General features: G+C 47.3%; 1 protein-coding gene across 1 annotated transcript in view; it reads left to right on the plus strand.

The window, feature by feature from the left end:
• Window positions 1–18,264, plus strand: part of LOC8029917 (O-acyltransferase like protein) — a 56,677-nt gene that overhangs the window by 4,696 nt on the left and 33,717 nt on the right. Inside the window, exon 2 of the mRNA XM_029981014.3 lies at window positions 6,942–7,192. Coding sequence (XP_029836874.2) covers window positions 6,942–7,192 — 251 coding nt within the window. The remainder of the gene's footprint in view (window positions 1–6,941; window positions 7,193–18,264) is intronic.

The raw sequence follows: 18,264 nt of genomic DNA on the forward strand, positions 1-18,264 counted from the left end.
CGTGAATTGACACTGTCATAACGGCCGCTCGAATATATTTATATCAAGTAGTATACGCAGAAGGGATAGATTATCGTTGAGTTTGTTTTTTCTTGATTCAATATTTAAGCCAATGCGATTTTATTGTCCATTTGTAAGCTTTGATATTGTCAACAAGAATTGTACTACAGTAGGAAAAAAGTTATTTTAGATATGGCTACTGCCTACATTTGTTGGTCGTCTTTCTCTTTACAGAAAGGAAATTACAATTACTAGGACGAATATTCTAGATCATTAGCTCCAATTACCTTGACAATAGCCTCACACCTCCCCCTCTTTCTTTGTTTTGTTATTTGCTTTATACTCAACTTTGTTAATATAATATAATCCTTTCGTTTTCAGTTCAATCATATTATCAGAAAGCCGCTGCGAAACCTTCAGACCTCGCCCCCATCCCCCCCCCCCCCCCCCATTTTTTTTCTTCATGACTTACAGCAACACGTTCAGCGGAACCTTTGCATTACATTATTCATGGCGTCCATACTTCGTTTTACCGTAAGTCAAAGGGCAGACAAAAAGCCACTGTGCAGACAAACACACGCACACAAACTAAAGGTATAAGGTCACGGCATACTCCCAACACCTGAGGGAATTATCCGTCATTTATATACGCAAAGAAAGACGACAAATATCCTACCGTTCAGCTGTTGGCGTTGCTTGGTTGGCCCTGTCGGCTCGAGCTTGGGCTGCACTCTGACATGTGGTGAAACGTAGTAAGCATAATAAAAGCCTTCTTAAATATTTTTACCGAGGATGATTTTAGTTAATAGATAGTTTTTTTATCTTCTTGTACATGATTGTGTTTACATAATTTTCCAACGTAATACAAAATGTAGAGGTTAAAAAGAATGTCCCGTTTTTGGCGAAGGACCCTCTTTGAGGCGAGGTCTGTAACCCCGCTCCCTTGCATCTGTAGACAGAAAAAAGAAAAAGGAAAAAGCCCCTATCCGCTTTAAGAAACACAAATAATATACGTGTGCGAGACGTATCGGGCTTCGAGTGGTACTAAGAGAAGTTCGTCGTCCCGCAAAAGATGGCTATTGTCCTTCAATAACACCGTAATCATCTGTGAGAAGGCTCGCCACGACGTTTCGAGGGGCGGTTGCCCAGCGCTTTGAGAAAGAGCGGGAATAAGGGACTAAGCAGAATAAACATACGTTACGAGAAAGAATGACAAAGAAAAAAATGTTTTCTGTCAAAGTGCCTCGTGAGCTCGCTGGATTAATTTGTCAAAAAATGGGTACCTGACAGCTCAAAAGTATTTTCATGTGGGCACCGTCGGTGTATGTTTCTCCATCGTCTCAAATGTGGTAAAACCTGCACGAAGATAAACAAATTGGTGATGAACTAAGAAAGGTCGAAGCAGAAAAAACAATTAAGTTAAGCCTGCGCAATATGTACATGTTAATTTCCAGCGCCATTTTTTTTTTTCTGCCCGCGCTTTTTATACGGTTATTTCGGCAAACTCACCCGATCGTCAAAGCCAATCTCGGGGCTTGATTGCCCTGCTAAACGGAAGCTATAATCAGTCACATCTTGAGAAACCCAGGGCGGGATGTGTCCTGAACATCCCATTATCTCCCCGCAGCCAATCAGATTACGGCACCGGCCCATAAGAACTTCGAAGAACCTATCAGAGAGCGAGAAGGGAGAACGTCATAAGCGACACCCTGCGTCTCTTGACCTCTCGGTGACTATGCGGTGCGAAAGTCCGTCTGCTTCTTTTGCGGGGGTTGTGGTGACGTCAGAACGCTGAGCTCTGATTGGCTCTGATTGTAGGATAGAGGGTATACCTCCAAGCAAGCTGCCTTCAGGTCTACCCACTATCCTTCAATCAGAGACAATGAGAGCTCGGCGTTCTGACGTCATCCCAACCCCTGAAAAAGAAGCAGACGAATTTGCGGTCCGCACATCCATAATTTGTGTGTGAGCGGACGACAGCTTTCCATTATCGATTCGATCCTGCAGAGTGATCTGCGTGGCAACGCTGGCTTCTCGACGGCAGCAAATGCAGTGGACACCTTTTGGGGGCTCTCCTTTACTCGCGTCCAGAAACCAGTTTGAAATCCCGATTCTTGATCTCGAACTTAGGATCTCCATTACCCTGGCTGAACCGGAATAACTTAAAAATAAGCAAAGCTTCAGAAGGAGGCATCCGAGCGCAATAAGGAATGAGAGACAACCAAAAGAGAACATAAACGGCACCCGTTTTCCTTTTTTTTTTTTTTTTGTCCTTTTTGTATTTGTGCGCGCGTGTGTGTCCCTTTCCTTTCTATTTGCTAAGTGAGGAGTCGGCTACCGTTTTTACGCACCAGCGTTAAAATACAAGTTGGTTTAACGGAAGAACGCTAAACCAACGCGTTGTTATTTTTTTTTTTTTTTTATTTTAGTGGGACGGTACGGCTCGCATGGTTTCACGCAGAGACGTACAACGATTAAGCCGGGGTCAGACCGATGGTCACACTGCTTATACATCATACAGAATACGGTCTGCATACAGATTCGAAGGCGAGTCGGCGCTAGATCCGTGCTTCCAATGCCGCATGGCAATGAGTTCAAGGAAAAAAAACTTGGCACGCGGCGTTCAAACCACGGTTATTGTAGTGACTCGTGTTTGCAGACTGTCGTTTGTGTGATGTATGAGCAGTGTGACCCCACGGCACGCATGCATGCAGGGTAATGCGCCCAACGAATACCCATATGCTCCTGAACAGCAAATACAGGTGCCAATGGTCTTATTATGTTTATAGTCCGAAACAATAGGTAGTTCGTTAGTCGTGGGAGCCCCGTCCACTTGAAGTAGACAGTTTTATCAGAAATATGTTAGCTTTTGAGCGGCAAATACTGCTACCGAGCGTCTTATTATATTTATATATACGTCTTATGTTTGCATCTCTATAGCAAATAACAGACATTTGAATTGCAGTAAAGCTGCAACAAAAGTTGTTCATTGGACGCGGGTGACTAGTTCCCATGAAGTAGACAGCCAGATCAGAAAATTATGTAAAGTGGTTTTAAATATAATACAGAAAACTTCATGACCGTCGACGAAAACTATTCCTAGAATTTTAACGGTAGTTTATAAGCAGTTTATTGAAAAAGGAAACGTTTATGCGGCACAAGACTAGTGTAAAAGGCGTTCGCATTTCGACGATAACTCAATTTCGGCGAAGTACTTGTCCAAACGCCGAAAGAGCGCCGTAGGCCTGGTTCACACTTGCGAATCGGCGGGCGAATCTTCAAGAATTCGGCCGCCGGGCGTAGCGTCCACTGTGCATTGCCGCGGCCGATTCCGCTTCGGCGGCAGCGGATAAGCTGTAAGTGTGAACCAGGCCTTAGGGTGGCGGATTTAGTCCGTCATTGTGCAGGGATTCAGCAGCTTCCAACAAAGGGAAGACTTACGAAATGGGTCTATTACACGCTCCCGGTTGATGGCTGGCTGATTGTTCGAGGGTCAAAAGAAGTAAGCGAAATGAAAATATACAAACTGACTTTTGCGAGGCGATTTCACACACAAAAGCCATACAGGCTCGTCCGAGCGGTGTGGACAACCGCTACAGATACGCTTATCTGACTGAACTGCTCTACGTGAACAAACAGATAGGCTCTCAGGCTCTACGTGAACAAACAGATATGCTCTCAGATTATCGAAATGCTGATGACACGTGGTTTCTCGAGAACTTGGCGGGAGACAGATTACATAAGAACGTTGGTGCTACGTGAAATCGTCTGGTTCTCTGAACTTTTACGTGGTGACGATGTGTGTGCGTTCGTGTGTGTATGTGTGTGTGTGCGCGTGTGCGTGTGTGTCCGTGCGTGCGCGTGCGTGCGTGTGTATGTGAACGTTGCGTGTGCGTGCGCGTGTGCGTGTATGTGTGTTGAAGTGCCCTCTTTTACTCTTGGTGTGTGGGCAGTCTTGGTGTGTGAGCAGTCGATAATGGTACACATGCTATTCGGGCCACTGCCCACCGCCATGACAGAGAGCCGAGAACACCCCCGGTTCTAAGTTTGTTTGCATGCTTTTAAAGGGCCATAACACCGTTATGTTTCGTGCATTCCTCAATTAAGCCGATCTTTTGTTACGTATTTCGCGTCCGTTGGCTTCTTGAAGTGCTGAATGCTTTTGTAATTGGCTGGGCAACTTTTCTGTAGCAGATTTCCGCGAAATAAAAGCTGCAGCGAGCCACGGCCGTCAAGCGCAGACAGTGGCTGTCACCCGCGCGTCGATTTCACGCTCATCACTAGGATCGCTTAATCTTGAAATCAAAGATGCACACATCCGACTCTTCCGGACAGCGAAGATACTTGATCGAAGGAATCACATTCGAGTTCTGATCAAATAAATATTGGTTTATAGATTAATTAATATTCACCCTAATATATATTTTTATTTTAGCCAGAACCACCCTGGCCCGAATGCAGGTTTTTATAACACAGACGAACTTGGTACTGCATAAAATATTTAAAGCATAAAGGAACAGTTCTTATCAATTTTTTTAAAATCTCAGAGCAGAATTATTTGCTACCGTCGATTTTCGTGTGCATGCAAGCTTGTGAACAGACGGTTAATCTGATAGTCCTGAACAGACTCCAGCAAAAACCCACAGACAAACAAAAAAAAACACGAAAAAAAAACCCCGTAAATTTGAGAGTTTGTGCCAGCGGAGAATTTCAGAATGTGGGGGATCTTTTCGCGTGTTCGGTTCCACGTCAACTTCAAACACGTCAATTTTGAAGTTTGAGTGCCACGATTTTTTTTTTCGGCATGTAATCAAGGGGTCCATATCACAAGAGCGAATGACGTTTTAGCGAACAGCGACATTTGAGCGAATCAACGTTTTAGCGAATAACGGGGGCGCGCGTTAACCCATCCGCCGCGCTGCGCTTTACGCCGCTTCGCCAGCGACAGTCTGCGGCGGCTCATTACAAAAATGTTAACCCACTTGGCCCACCCGAAAACGCCGCTTCGCGGCGTCCGACTATTCGCTAAAGTGTCGTTCGGTGAAACGTGGGCGTTCGCTAAAACGTCATTCGATCAAGTGAGTGCCTCCCGTCCCTAGGAGTGTCGCGCGATTGTAACAAGTCGGATGGAAAACTAGTTTTCTTACCATATCGCCTGAGCTCTAGAATCTAAACTTGCCTTTCGACTTCCGCGTCTGCAACTGTATCCACGTGAATATCATTCACGGGATTGCCGTGGTAGTTCGACGTTGTCACAATCACGAACTCCACTCGTCGTCGAAAACACGCCGCTTGATTTTTGCCTTGAACGAGCAGCGCAATCGTACACGCTGTGACGACTTGGTTCCAATCGCGATATCTCTGCTCGTCGTCGAAAACGCACCACTCGCTTTTTCCCGGGCACGATCGAGCACGAGTGACACAATCCCTCGCACCGCCCTTCAACTATGTTCGGCAGGCATAACCTAGTTTCGCTTTGGCCAGCTCGAACACTTACGGCGACGCCAGGCAGTTGATGACGCGATGTTGTTCTCACACATGCTCTCCCACGAGAAACACGAGACATTTACATGCCTCGGTTGATTCGTGGGCGTCTAACTTCGTTGAACGTCTCACGTGTACACAAGTTTCCCCTGGGCCGCCAGGTATACGGCCACGTATGTTTCGCCAGAGAGGTCAAATAAAACGAGATGCGGTGCTTTTTCTTGTCGCCGTATGGTCCAGAAACACACACCGATTACGTCAGGTTTCGGGCATACCTTTTCCCACTTTCCGCCGAGAAAAACTTAAAAGACGCGCTGCGCATTCTTTCTCATTGAAACATGCACATAGTCCACCGGAAGTTATCGCGGCCACAGGAAGTCCCGCCATTACTTTTTTTTTGTGTTTACCTCGGAATACCATGTATACCTTACATTCGTTTTATTGAATTTAGTAATGGTTTATTGCGTCGAAAGCAGCAATGCTCGGCTTCGAGTGAAAAGGGAAGGTATATAGTTTAAGTGTTTACGCAGCAAGTATCGTACAAACTACACTAATGCGGTTTGTGCGGGTGAGTTATAGGGCCAGGTGGACATAGAATAGGGGGCTCATCGTAACGATCAGTCGGTCCATTAACCAAAATGCATTAAATAACTTTTTTTTCTTAAATAAACTTATGACTCTTATTAATGACTTTCTGAGCGTCGCCGAAAACCATTAAATCAGTCAACATTAGAAAGACTTGGAGCACGTGCGAAGCACGGTAGAGCGGTAAAGTTACCACTCGTGTAGCGGGAGCGAGGCCACCCCCGTGCGATAACGTGCCCCAGCGTTTCTTCCGTCTCTTATCATTCGCGTTTTCTCAGCCCAGCCTTACGAGCGCTAACTTCAGCGCAAAACTGCGCTTCCCACGTCTTTCTAAAAATTACTGATTTAGTGGCTTTCGATTACGTTCAACGAGTTTCTAATTAGGGCCGTACGTCTTTTCCTCAATAATTAAGAACTTCATTAACGAGTTTTAGTTTACCATTCAGCTTCTCGTGACGACTGTATAGTCGCCAATAATATCATGTCCCCCTGGCCGTATAACTCACTTGCTCAAACCGTATCGGTGTAACTTTCGTGGCACTTTTTTCTTCTTCAAGCAAAGCTCTTGAGCTTCGAAAGAAACACCTTGTATAAAAGAGACGGTATTCGCTGCAGACGCGAAGATAACATTATCTGCGGACAGACGTCAGGCGTATTCGAAGCAGCTTTATGCATGCTTCGAAATGTGACAGCACAATTAGACAGTGTCTGTACAGATCGTCTCTAGTATGGTGTATGAGCAGTGTGACCTTAGTTAAGAAGTCCCAAAGCTATTTAGTAGTGGCTAGCGATGTGGTGCGATCCTCCCGGTGTTAAATAGTTGTAATTTGTCGGAGGCATACGTAAACCGCTGCGGTGTCAATCCGACGCAGTGACGGACGCCCTAGTGAAGCCGCCGGCGGGCATCCTGGGCGGCACGTTCAGCTTCCTTTCGTCATTCGACGACTGCCTCGGAGTGCCTCCGGCCAACACGACGGACGCCTTCCTCAAGCGGGCTTTCAACATCTCGACCCTGGCCCCGAGCTACTGCTCCTTCAAGATCAGCGTGGGCCTCCCGGACAACGACACCGAGCTGCACCACGAGCCGCCTCAGGGAGGGCTCATGGCCATGCTCGAGAAACAGGTGAAAAAGTCGGCATTGTCTTCGTCGAAGCTTAAACAAAAAAGGACAGAAGCGCCGAAAACAACGAGGACCGTAGGCGAGTTAAGAGAACACAAGCGCCGTCTTACTTTGTATTGGTTCTTGCTGTTTTTGACGCCTTTCTATGCTTTAATCTTTCAACCAACTATTCCCATATTAACCGCTTTGCTCCTTCGAAGGAACGTGCTACACTTTTACACGGATTGTGTTTAGGGCTGTAGTCTGTTGAAATTTGAAAGCGGAACAAGGCTCCTCCCTCAGAAAGCCTTCCAGTTTTCCCACCTGAGTGGAGCGAAGGCTGGAGAGGAGGAAACAACTAATCATGGCGAGCAAAGAGCCTTGTGGGAGGGGCGGGGCTTTCCTTGTTTTCCGCATCTTCATCAAATTATAGGGTAGCAGAATAAAATGTCCCCAAAAGTGTAACGTCATTTTTTGTGTATTTCAAGCATACCTCGGCAGACCTCACTCATGAGGGCCCTCACTCACCCTCACTCACCCTCATCTTCACAGGTGAGGTGAGGGTGAGTGAGTTTCTGAACCAGGAAAATTCATGAGTGTGAGGGTGAGTGAGGGCCGTGAGGGCTGTGAGGGCTGTGAGGGCCGTGAGGGCGGTGAGGGCCGGCCCGTGAGGGCCATGAGGGCGGTGAGGGCCGTGAGGGCCATGAGGGCCGTGAGGGCCATGAGGGCCATGAGGGCGGTGAGGGCGGTGAGGGGTATGAGGGCCATGAGTGCGTGAGGGGCGTGAGGGTGGTGAGTGGCGTGAGGGTCATGAGTGCGTGAGTGGTGTGAGGGTGGTGAGTGAGTGAGGGGCGTGAGGGCCGTGAGGGCGGTGAGTGCATGAGGTGTGTGAGGGCCATGAGTGCGTGAGGGCGGTGAGTGCGTGAGGCGCCCTTCAGATCGAGCATCTTTCTCAGCAATTTTGGTGTTAATGGCGGGTTGTTCTCTAGCTTTCCCTAGATCGACACGAATTGCTGAAATCGGGTCCGGCTCGAAATAAACAAGCAACTCAGAGCAATTCGAATACGTTTGCAGCGGCTACATCCAATCAGGGACGCAAAATTTTCACGTGATACCTCGTGCCGGTGATGATGACACCGAAAGACTTGGTTCTGGTTTGAAATCTATCGTTTTTTTTTTTGGAAATAAACTGTTTCAGAAAGGTGCATTAGTATTCTTAACGAGATTTAAATGCATAAAAACACGTTTATAACGCGTAATTGTGTATAAATAGTGCAAGAAAAATAAAATTTTATGATGACGATGGCAAATTGCAGCAATTGGTTGCTGCGTGTGATCGCGGGCGGCCCGTGTTGCTGGTGTTGCGACGTAAAGTTTCAGTGCGAAATTGCCCCATCTGAAGCTGGCCTGAGTGGCGTGAGGGCCATGAGTGCGTGAGGGGTGTGAGGGCCGCAAGGGCGGTGAGTGTCGTGAGGGCGGTGAGTGGCGTGAGGGCGGTGAGTGGCGTGAGGGCCGTGAGGGCGGTGAGGGTCGTGAGGGCGGTGAGGGCGGTGAGGGCGGTGAGTGGCGTGAGGCCTATGAGTGCGTGAGGGCCGTGAGGGCGGTGAGGGCCGTGAGGGCGGTGAGGGCGGTGAGTGGCGTGAGGGCCGTGAGGGCGGCGAGGGCCGTGAGGGCGGTGAGGGCCGTGAGGGTGGTGAGGGCCGTGAGGGCCGTGAGGGGCGTGAGGGCCGTGAGGGCGGTGAGTGCGTGAGGGCCGTGAGGTTCAGTGAGGGTGAGTGAAGGGCTGAAGGTGAGTGTGACTGTGAGGGTGAGGATGAGTGAGGGGCTGAAGGTGAGTGTAGCTGTGAGGGTGAGGGTGAGTGAGGGGCTTAGGTGAGTGTGGCTGTGAGGGTGAGGGTGAGTGAGGGCGACCTAAAATGCCGACCTCTGATTTCAAGCTCAAGCAATACCATGTATAAGAAACAAGCGCAGCTCGAAACACGCTTCATATTTTTGATTTCCCGACTTTGTCCGGATGATCAAACTGTGAGGAGACCTAGAAAGTTAGCGCCTCTTTTTCGTGAATTCTGAGAAGCTGTTGTAAAACAAGTATGAATGCGGAGAAAATATGGAAAGCCTTTGGGTATTTCCTCTCGTCTCCGAGACGTCACTAAGATCGCCAGCGTGACTTCACGGCCTGGCGACTGTTGCTCACCAGAAATGAACCCGGCTCGGTTTAGGTTCAGTTTGTTTCGGTGACCCAAGCCTGACGGAACGAAGTGTTGCAGGGTCAAGCATCTCGAAATCGATCCCACACCTGCCAGTTTCGATATGAACGGTGAACGGACGTGTATTAGTGTACTCAGTCAGTATAACTTCATGATGCGCCTCAAGACTCCAGGACTCCAGGTCAGTCCTGGAGTACTGTACTCGCCGAATTGCGCCCCTCTAGAAGAAAGACACAAATCACCTCATTTATTGGCAATAATGTTTTCTAAACAACCATATAACCCAAACCTGACTTCGACTTTTGGCATTGCGAGAACGCGTTTTCACCAGTCGTTTGGTCCGTTTGACTTGTTTCTCTCGTGCTCTGAGATCTTTCCTGGATAACGGCGTCCGCGCCCTGAATAGATGCCATCTACAGATATTCATGGTCAAAAGGGGGTCGAAAATTCACCTCAGTGTCGTGAAACGCCGTAATATTTGCATAGCAGATGTAAAAGGAAGATACCAAACGCTTTTCAGTTTTGACAGTGCCAAACTATAATCTAGGGACCCTGAGTGCACCATAGAAACATCAGTATTTGTTTTTACAGATTGAGCCACTTCTATTAAATTTTGTCATATTACAACCATACTTTAAAAGAACGAATAAATTTGCTGAGAACGCGTTCTTGGTGTATATGTAAATGTTAGCAAAATATAATAACTTTATTCTCCCAATGAAACGGTTATTCTCTCCTTCTCCTATAAAGATTATGGAATATGTTTTGATAACCACAATTATTCGATAAGCAGACAGGGTTACGAAGAACTGATACTGTCACTTTCTCTCAAAGTTAGTTGTTAGGCCGTGCCTAAGGTGTTAACAGCGGCTTTTTTTATTTACTTTGAGCGAACGTTCAAACGAAAATCAAAAAGTGTCCCGCGATGTACATAATTCTAAGGTTCTACCGTAATCCTGGTAGTCTGTTCAGGCTCTAGGGGCTGTCCTGGTTGGCCCTATTTCTTTTGCCTAACTCGGGCATATGGTCGGGCCGCGTCTGTACTATATTTGTGTAACTATGAGCACAGAGGACAATGAAACAGTGATGATAGTCATCTCGTGAATATTGAAACTATGTTATGACGTTGTCACGTTTAAATACTTATACACTGGTTATATTTCGTTTCTAATGTGCCAAACGCAAAACAAGCGTGGTAGCAATGAAATAGACAAATCATACTTTTTTTTGAGGTCACGTAGCGAAATCAAAATTTGAATGTTCATTTTCTTATCGAGTTGGCCAGTCTATTCAACATTCCAGTAAGCGTTGGAATATTTGTCTTTCCGTCCTCTTTTTTTTTTTTAATTTATTTAGGAAGCTAATGAGAGTATGCCCTTAGCTCTAACCGCGACACGCTTAAGAAAAAAAAACTGTGGATTCGGAATTCCACGTCTCGCGCCGTCGAAGGGCAAAGGGTCGCGAGCCTACATCTTCAAATACCAGGAAGAGAACGTTTTTGCGAAAACCATGGCAAACGGTGAACACGCTCTCCGAGAAAGAAGGAAAAAAAAGTGAGAATAGCACAAACAATAAAAAGCAAATGTGTTTTTAAACAAAGGAAAAAAGAGACGCTGATCAAACAGGAAGCTCTACTCAGTCAGGGTCGACAGCTTCCTGAGTAAATAAATGATAGGACTCTGGATGTACGACTCAATCCTACGGCATACGTGGCCCGTGTTACGTATGATGAAATAAATGTAAACGGAAGTCGTCGTTTTTCTTTATTTTATTTTATATATATATATATCTTAGCCCGGAAAATAACTATTGCGCCGTTGAACACTCAGCGCTTATGTGCCGTATACAAGATATCGTACGATTCACGATTGATTTAAGCAAAATTTGCGTTTGTCACGGTGGTGTTCGAAGAATGGCGCACGCATAGTCCGACGTTTTCGCGTCGCTTTGTGCGGAGTTTGCGATACCGCAACGTTTTCCGCCTTCGTATCGCCCGTCTCTATTTGCCCTGCCCCGTTTCCGGCTGAACTCCGTGTTATTTGCATATCAGTCCATTTAGGTCTACCCATCCTCGCTTTATTTGTAAAGTTCGCTGCCCTCCCCTTTCCCTTTCCTTCCCTTGTACCCTCACACTTCTTTCTCTCCCTCTCTTTCGTACACACACACACACACACACGAGCGGTTGGTTGGTTGGTTGATTTGGTGTTTATGGCGCAAAAGCAACTAAGGCCATAGAGCGCCAAAAACGAACACACGAGCGCGCGCGCGCGTATGCAGGCACACACACGAGCGCGCGCGCGCTGTGCAGGCATACACAGACAAACACATGCACACGAGCGCAGACGCAGACACAGACAAACACACACACTAGCCCTACTCTGAGGCATCCAAATGACGTGCCAGACCGCACAAAGCAATGCCTCCTAACCTAACCTAACCTTACCCTAACCGCTACCTTATAACCATGAAATCCTATTATAATTGTGATCTTCAAACCGGAAGTATAGTTTGTCCGTGGTGCCTCCCTCTGTCTTCTTTTCCTTTGTCATTATTGCTTAATTTTCCTCGTTTATTTGTGAACTAGCCTTTTACATCGGCGTCCTTCCGCATCAGCGTCCAAACGGACCAATCCAAACCTTCCTCCGTCCCTAACATTCTGTGCTTCTTTTTTTTTTTTCTTTTATGCATTTGCGCAAGTTTTGTTTCTCCGAAGAAGGATAATAAAAGCGAGTTTTCGTAGACCACGTTGCCCCTCCGCTAAGCGCTCCGCAACGAAGTTGCTACTGCGCCTGCGCGCCGATAGCCTTGACTGTGGAGTTCCCATTATCATAGCGGGTTGCGGAGGGCCTTGCGGGACGGCGAAAACGATCTACGAAAACTCCCTAATCTGCATGGGCACCGTGTCGATGGACGCACCATTCGTGTACTGCATCTTCTAGTGCATGAACTTTTGTACTCTCGTCTGGCACCTTTACAGAAACTGTGTAATTGCTGCAGCAGCGTGCTGGTACACGACATGTCGGCTATTTCGACCAGCGCAGCCGTCTCCTCTCCTCTCCCGTCTCACGCTCATACATTGGCACGACACGGTGCTGCCAACGAGCTTGCGCTACATTCATCCGATAGACGTTATTACAGGGCCTGCTGAACCGTTTTTTCATTTTCAATAAATATAAGATAGTTTTAAAATACGGAGCTCCAAAATCATGGCGGTCTCCAAGCGTTGGGGTCTTTTATGCTAAAACTCTTCAATGTTTATTGGACGAAACCCTCAATGTTCGTAACATAAAATACATGCGTTCGTTTTTAGTTCCACGCTCTAATATATCGAAGTATTTGCCTCAAGGAAAACGCTGCAGGCTCTCGCGCGTCTAAAGAGTGATCAATAATTTAATTCCATCGTGCCTGTTTAATGTTTGACCTTTGCAACGTGCGACCAATAATGGTTACTTTTCCTAGGATAGTTCACAACTTCTTTACACTGAGGAGCAACGAAGATCAATTGCAGCATATTTCGAAGCCATTGCGTAAGCATCAGAAGATATTTTGTCGTGGCACAAACTTTCCCAGTTAACGTGAAGACGCTGCCTATACTGTTCTTATCATCAGCACAAAACAAGAAAAACAGTATAGTAGTAGCCGCAAACCACCACTACGCTCCCGTAGAATGGAAACGAACTATTCAAGAAATTCAGGTATATGACATAAAAATTAGTAAACAACACACTGGTTTAGCGGATCATCCTAAGATGATTTGAGTCGAAAGTAAATCATTGGCAATAAAAAGGATAGCCCCATTACGGCCCCCTTAAATAGCGTTTGTCCGAAGTTCACCCGACGAAGGAAAGTATAGAATACGCACTGAAATGTTCCTGTGAAATCTCCCTAAACCACGGCCAGTTAATCGCTATGACGAGCAAACATTGTCGTAAACAAATTCGGCGTTCACCGTGTTCTGCGGACAAGGATAGCCCCTATAAAACACACCCTGCCGATCCGAACGCCTCAGACACACGACGAGAAAACCAGTAATTTCATTCTCTCCCTTTCAAGAGTTTCCAATGTTGCGAGAGACAAGGACGAAAGATACATTTCTCGTCAAAATAAAGCATTCTTCTTTACTATGACCGCGCATTTGCCTTCCGAATCGCTGCTGACAACTTGCGAGATGGAGTGTTCGCGACTCGAGCCATACACGGACGGCGTCAAGTATTTCAAATGTGAAGCCTTTCAGTGATGACCTCGGACTAACAGAGCGCTGCATACTTTGACACGACCTTACGACGTGAGGCCGACGAAGCACAAAGATATATCGAATGACGGTCGGAAAATACGAGCATGGAAACGAGACTAGCAAGGGCTTCCGATTATCCTCGGCGTGCGTGTAGCTCTTTCTCGCGGAAGTTATGATAAATTCCAAGCAAGCGCGTGACTTCGAAGGCCTCTTATATACGTTATGTATCACTATGGTAGCTGGAGCGTGTCTCCGACTGGTGTGTTTAGCTTCCTATATGCAGCCCATACATCAAGAGTGGTCCCCAAGTGGCCGCATACGACGTCACAGAAGCCGAAGAAGTGTCACGCTGTCGGATGTCGCGATCCTGACGGTTCGTCGTAGAAATGCTGGTAAAAAGCACGAGGGAACGCGAATGTCGCAGACGACGCGGCGTCCTAACCTTTGGCTGCCGGAGCTTCCGTGGACTGTGACGCTGGAGGGCGACCTGTATGGCAGAACGGGCGTCTGCCACATCCACCATCGCTGCACCGCCAGGATCACGACCGGCGACAGCGTGACACTTGTATGACGTCATGAGGCGGAAATCGAGGGACCAATCAGAGACACGTTCCAGACACCATAGTATGACAAGAAAGCCAAGCTATGACGAGACTGCAGGTTCACACGAGCGTCATTTCAGCTGATGGTCAGTTTTCATTTCTACTTACAGCCTACAATATTGATTACAGTTTATCTATTGTCCAACAAAAATAATGGTAACGAAGATAAGCGGGAGAAGCTGTTGGCAACAGCTTGACTGGTCCCAAGCCCCAAAAATGCAGCAACAGTAAAGAACGTATCAAAACGCAGTCTTTACATTTACAAGTAACCAATAGAGCATAAAAAACTGTACGCTAAACGCATATGTGCAAAAAAAAAATGTAGCAAGTTGCGTTAAGATTAGACGATTCTGTTAAAATTATTATATCCCGTAAATAAAATAACAGTAATTGTGTTGTATCTGTGTTTATACAGCAGGAAATTAATCAGCCTTAATGGTCGTCTGCTGAACCTCATGTCCAATTAGCTCGTCGAGGGTCAGGTCCGAGCCCAATAACCGAGTTAACGCGATTTGGTTCTGATGACTTTTCATAGAGGGAGAAGAGACCATGCTGAGGCCTTCTGTCTAGGTTGTGTTGGCAGAACCCAGGGCCCCTGGGTTCTTCAACGCGAATTTTCGCTCCACATGTTTCGAGCTTGTGTGCACGTCAGAACGCGGAGCTCTGATTGGCTCTGATTGAAGGATAGTGGGTATCTCAAAGCAAGCTGCCTTGACTCTTGAGGTATACCCAGTATCCTTCGATCACAGCCAATCAGAGTTCAGCTTTCCGACGTCAACGCAATCCTCTGCGCAAAAAGCAGACGAACTTTCGCTCCGTATAGGCCTTTGCGAAAATTACCTTCTGGGCACTGACATTTTTGTCTGTTGTGGCCGTAACCTCGTCAAACACGAAGTTGGAGCCGAAAGTTAGCGGAGGGCGCCGATTGGACGCCGGCGACAAAATCGCGAAGTCATCGTCGTGATAGTCCAATCCGTGCGCTCTGTGAACTCCGGCCCCAACGTTATGTTCGACGATGTTGGAGCCCCTGGGTTGTGGAACGCCTTCTGAGTATGCGCTGTTGCTCTGCTGTGCGGTTATATGCCAGACGCTGCGCGTGCGTCCACAGTTCAGTGACTCATCCTTTTTCGCCCGGGTGATAAGCGATGCTAAGGTCTACACACCTTTTTCGTTTAGCCTCGCACCCAGCCACGTTGTCCCCCTATCCGGTATGCGTTCCGAACAAAAAGCAAAAGATTACAACCCCGAACAAGTAAAAAAGTATAGAAGGGTCATAATAAGAACGACTGACGGTTGCAGTTAAACTGTTAACACGTCCTACAGTCGAGGCGAGAAGAAAGCGATGTTTTCACGCATATCGGAAGTTCCAGAATTGAAGATGGCGGCCCCCACGTAGAAAAGGTGTATAGCCCCGTAAGCTCTCAAGTTTGAGCAACGCATTAACAAACAAACCCTAACTTTTTTTTTTTTTTTTTTTCGTGTTGGTTGTGTGTTATTAGGCTCCCTTACGTCGCTCGTTGACGCCAAAGTGGCAGAATTTGATTGCTTGATATACATTTTCGGAAAATAAATATGACAAAATAACAGCGAGAAAAGCATTGTTATCGTTTTAATAAGACACTGAAAGCGCGAGCTGCACTTTTCTGTCCTTTATTTAATATATCTTTTTAGTTCTTTCGTATTCTCTATTACCGCGCGCGCTGGCACACGCTCGTAAACGACCCTGACTTGTGTCATATGCTTGTGCATAAAATAAACGCTGCAGCGCCACTTTATGCACAATAGAGGGTATTCACTGGACACCCTATTTGAGGGCGCTGTTTAGAGCGCATGCTCAGAACGAGCTCACATTAATAGCCCGCTGCCAATAGCGACAATCTGGATAGTGTGGAATGCACGTTGCAGAAGAACTCTGGCTGGAAGCTTGCCGTCAGCACGTGCATGCTCAGCAGTCGCGCACGCAGCTATGGCCACCAGTAAATACTCCCTATAGAAGCATTACATGGTCCCGCCTTAAGGACGCGCTCGCTCCCCCTGGCCGAGAGCAACAGGTCCATATTGACTACATTAAATGAGCGTGTCGGGATGAGTCCTGGAAGCCTGCTGTCGCCAAGCCTTCGGCGCCAAAAGACACGGCTACGGTGGCCAGTGAATAGAGAGCTTTAGGGAACCGTTTTTGCACATCCGGTACGCTACGATGGGCCCTCCAGTACGAACTGCGCGTGCGCAGAGGACCCGAATGTACGTCGTTCGTACCGAAGGGCCCAATAGAGGGTTTTCGCAGACCGCGCTGCCCCCTCCGCTAAGCGTTCCGCAACGAAGAAGTTGCTACTGCGCCTGCCCGCCGATAGTCTTGACTATGGAGTTGCCGTTATCGTAGCGGGTTGCGGAGGGCCTTGCGGGACGGCGAAAACGATCTACGAAAACTCCCTATTGTCCCGTATCGGATGTGCCAAAACGGTTCCCTAAAACTCTCTACTGCCGAGACCGCTAACCTCCGTTTGACCTTATGGCGAACCGCAGCGAATCCCACGAGCCATCGGAGCCAACCCAATGGCCCCTTTGAAGGTCACGTGATCTGCCGGAAGGGCGCAGCGACGCGCGGGGCGCGTTCTCACGTGATACGCTCGCATCGTCGGATCGGCTGTGATGGCTCGTAGCGTTCGCTACGGTCCATCCTAAGTTGAAGCAGTGATTATCGAATAGTCGTGAGAAACATCGGCGCGGGTTCGTTGCTTTGTGGAATGTCGTAATTATCGAGTCGTGCATTCGAAGCGGTCTCTAAACGATGCCTCGTGCCCCGCGTGGCTTGCGCAGCAAGCCCGACCACGCAATCACCAATATTCCCCCTTTTTTTTTTTTATTACTTTTTAATAAGGATGAAAGAAGGCTATTAGAACCACTTATCCACTGTAATGTGCGCACACACGCCACCAAACTTTGTTGTTTAATGCTAGGCCGTAAAATTAACACTTCAAAAAGCGCCGGTGTCGTTTTTGAAGCTAAACGTTTATTGTGTGTATAATATGCAGGGTTTTTCAGACAAATACGAACTATGTTTTTAGAGCGCATCTGTTAGGCGCCGGCTTCCGGCTTGAGCGGCGTCGGCGTAACCGTGAGGTCACGTTACCCCACCCCCTGAGGTCAAGTGACCCCCTCCCCCCCCCCCCCCTCCCTAAGGTAGCGTGACCCCCGGAGGTCACGCAGAATGACGAGGTGAGGAGGAGGGAGGAGGGGTATACCCTCCCCTCAGTACCCTTCCATCCTTCTACTCAAGAGCTGCGCTCTAATTCGGCGTTACAGGCATTTGTAAACGGCTTTCATGTTTTCGCTTCAAACATAATCTACGCATCGCCCAGCGCTCAGTGTCTACCCAAATTAAAGTTCTTGCAACGGGAATTAGATTCCAAAGTTTTGGGATCTCGTATTGCCCGAATACAACGTTATAAACGCTTTTCTCATATATCAGCCACAGAAGGGTGACCAAGTGGAGCCCGTCAATATAAGGGTGAATAGCGGCTGCTCTAGAAAATGCGGGCCCCAGTTTCTCATTGAAAATGTTTTGAAAATTGCTTATAAGTCATATCTTTTTAATCGGATAACGCTAATTTCTGAAACATTGGCATTTCATCCCAGTTACTATTTAACTATACAGTCGAGCGGAGACCGAACGTTGGACGATACGCATGCGCACATGGCCCAGATATCCTTCGAGCAAGCACTTACTCCTTACCAGTCGGTACACCTCAGGAATTTCCTTAGACCCCCCTAGGGGGGGGGGGGGGGGGCTGAGACCCCCCCCCCCCCCCTAGTTTTCCTGGACACCCCTCCCCCCTTGAATCTAAAAATAAAAAAATAAAATAAAATTCTTTTTTTTTTTCAGATTAAGTAGAAAACACCACCTCTCAGGTGTATATATAGAGAAAGGGAAACATACATTACGGGTATGAGCATTTGGTTAATAGACGTCTGTAATTTAGCTAGTGGACTAAAAAAGAAACAGTTTTATATTTTTATCTAGCCTCGCCTCGCATCGCCTCCGCACCCCGAGCC

Source organism: Ixodes scapularis, unplaced genomic scaffold (genome assembly GCF_016920785.2).
Source record: "Ixodes scapularis isolate PalLabHiFi unplaced genomic scaffold, ASM1692078v2 PGA_scaffold3__209_contigs__length_174095766, whole genome shotgun sequence".
NCBI lineage: Eukaryota > Metazoa > Arthropoda > Arachnida > Ixodida > Ixodidae > Ixodes > Ixodes scapularis.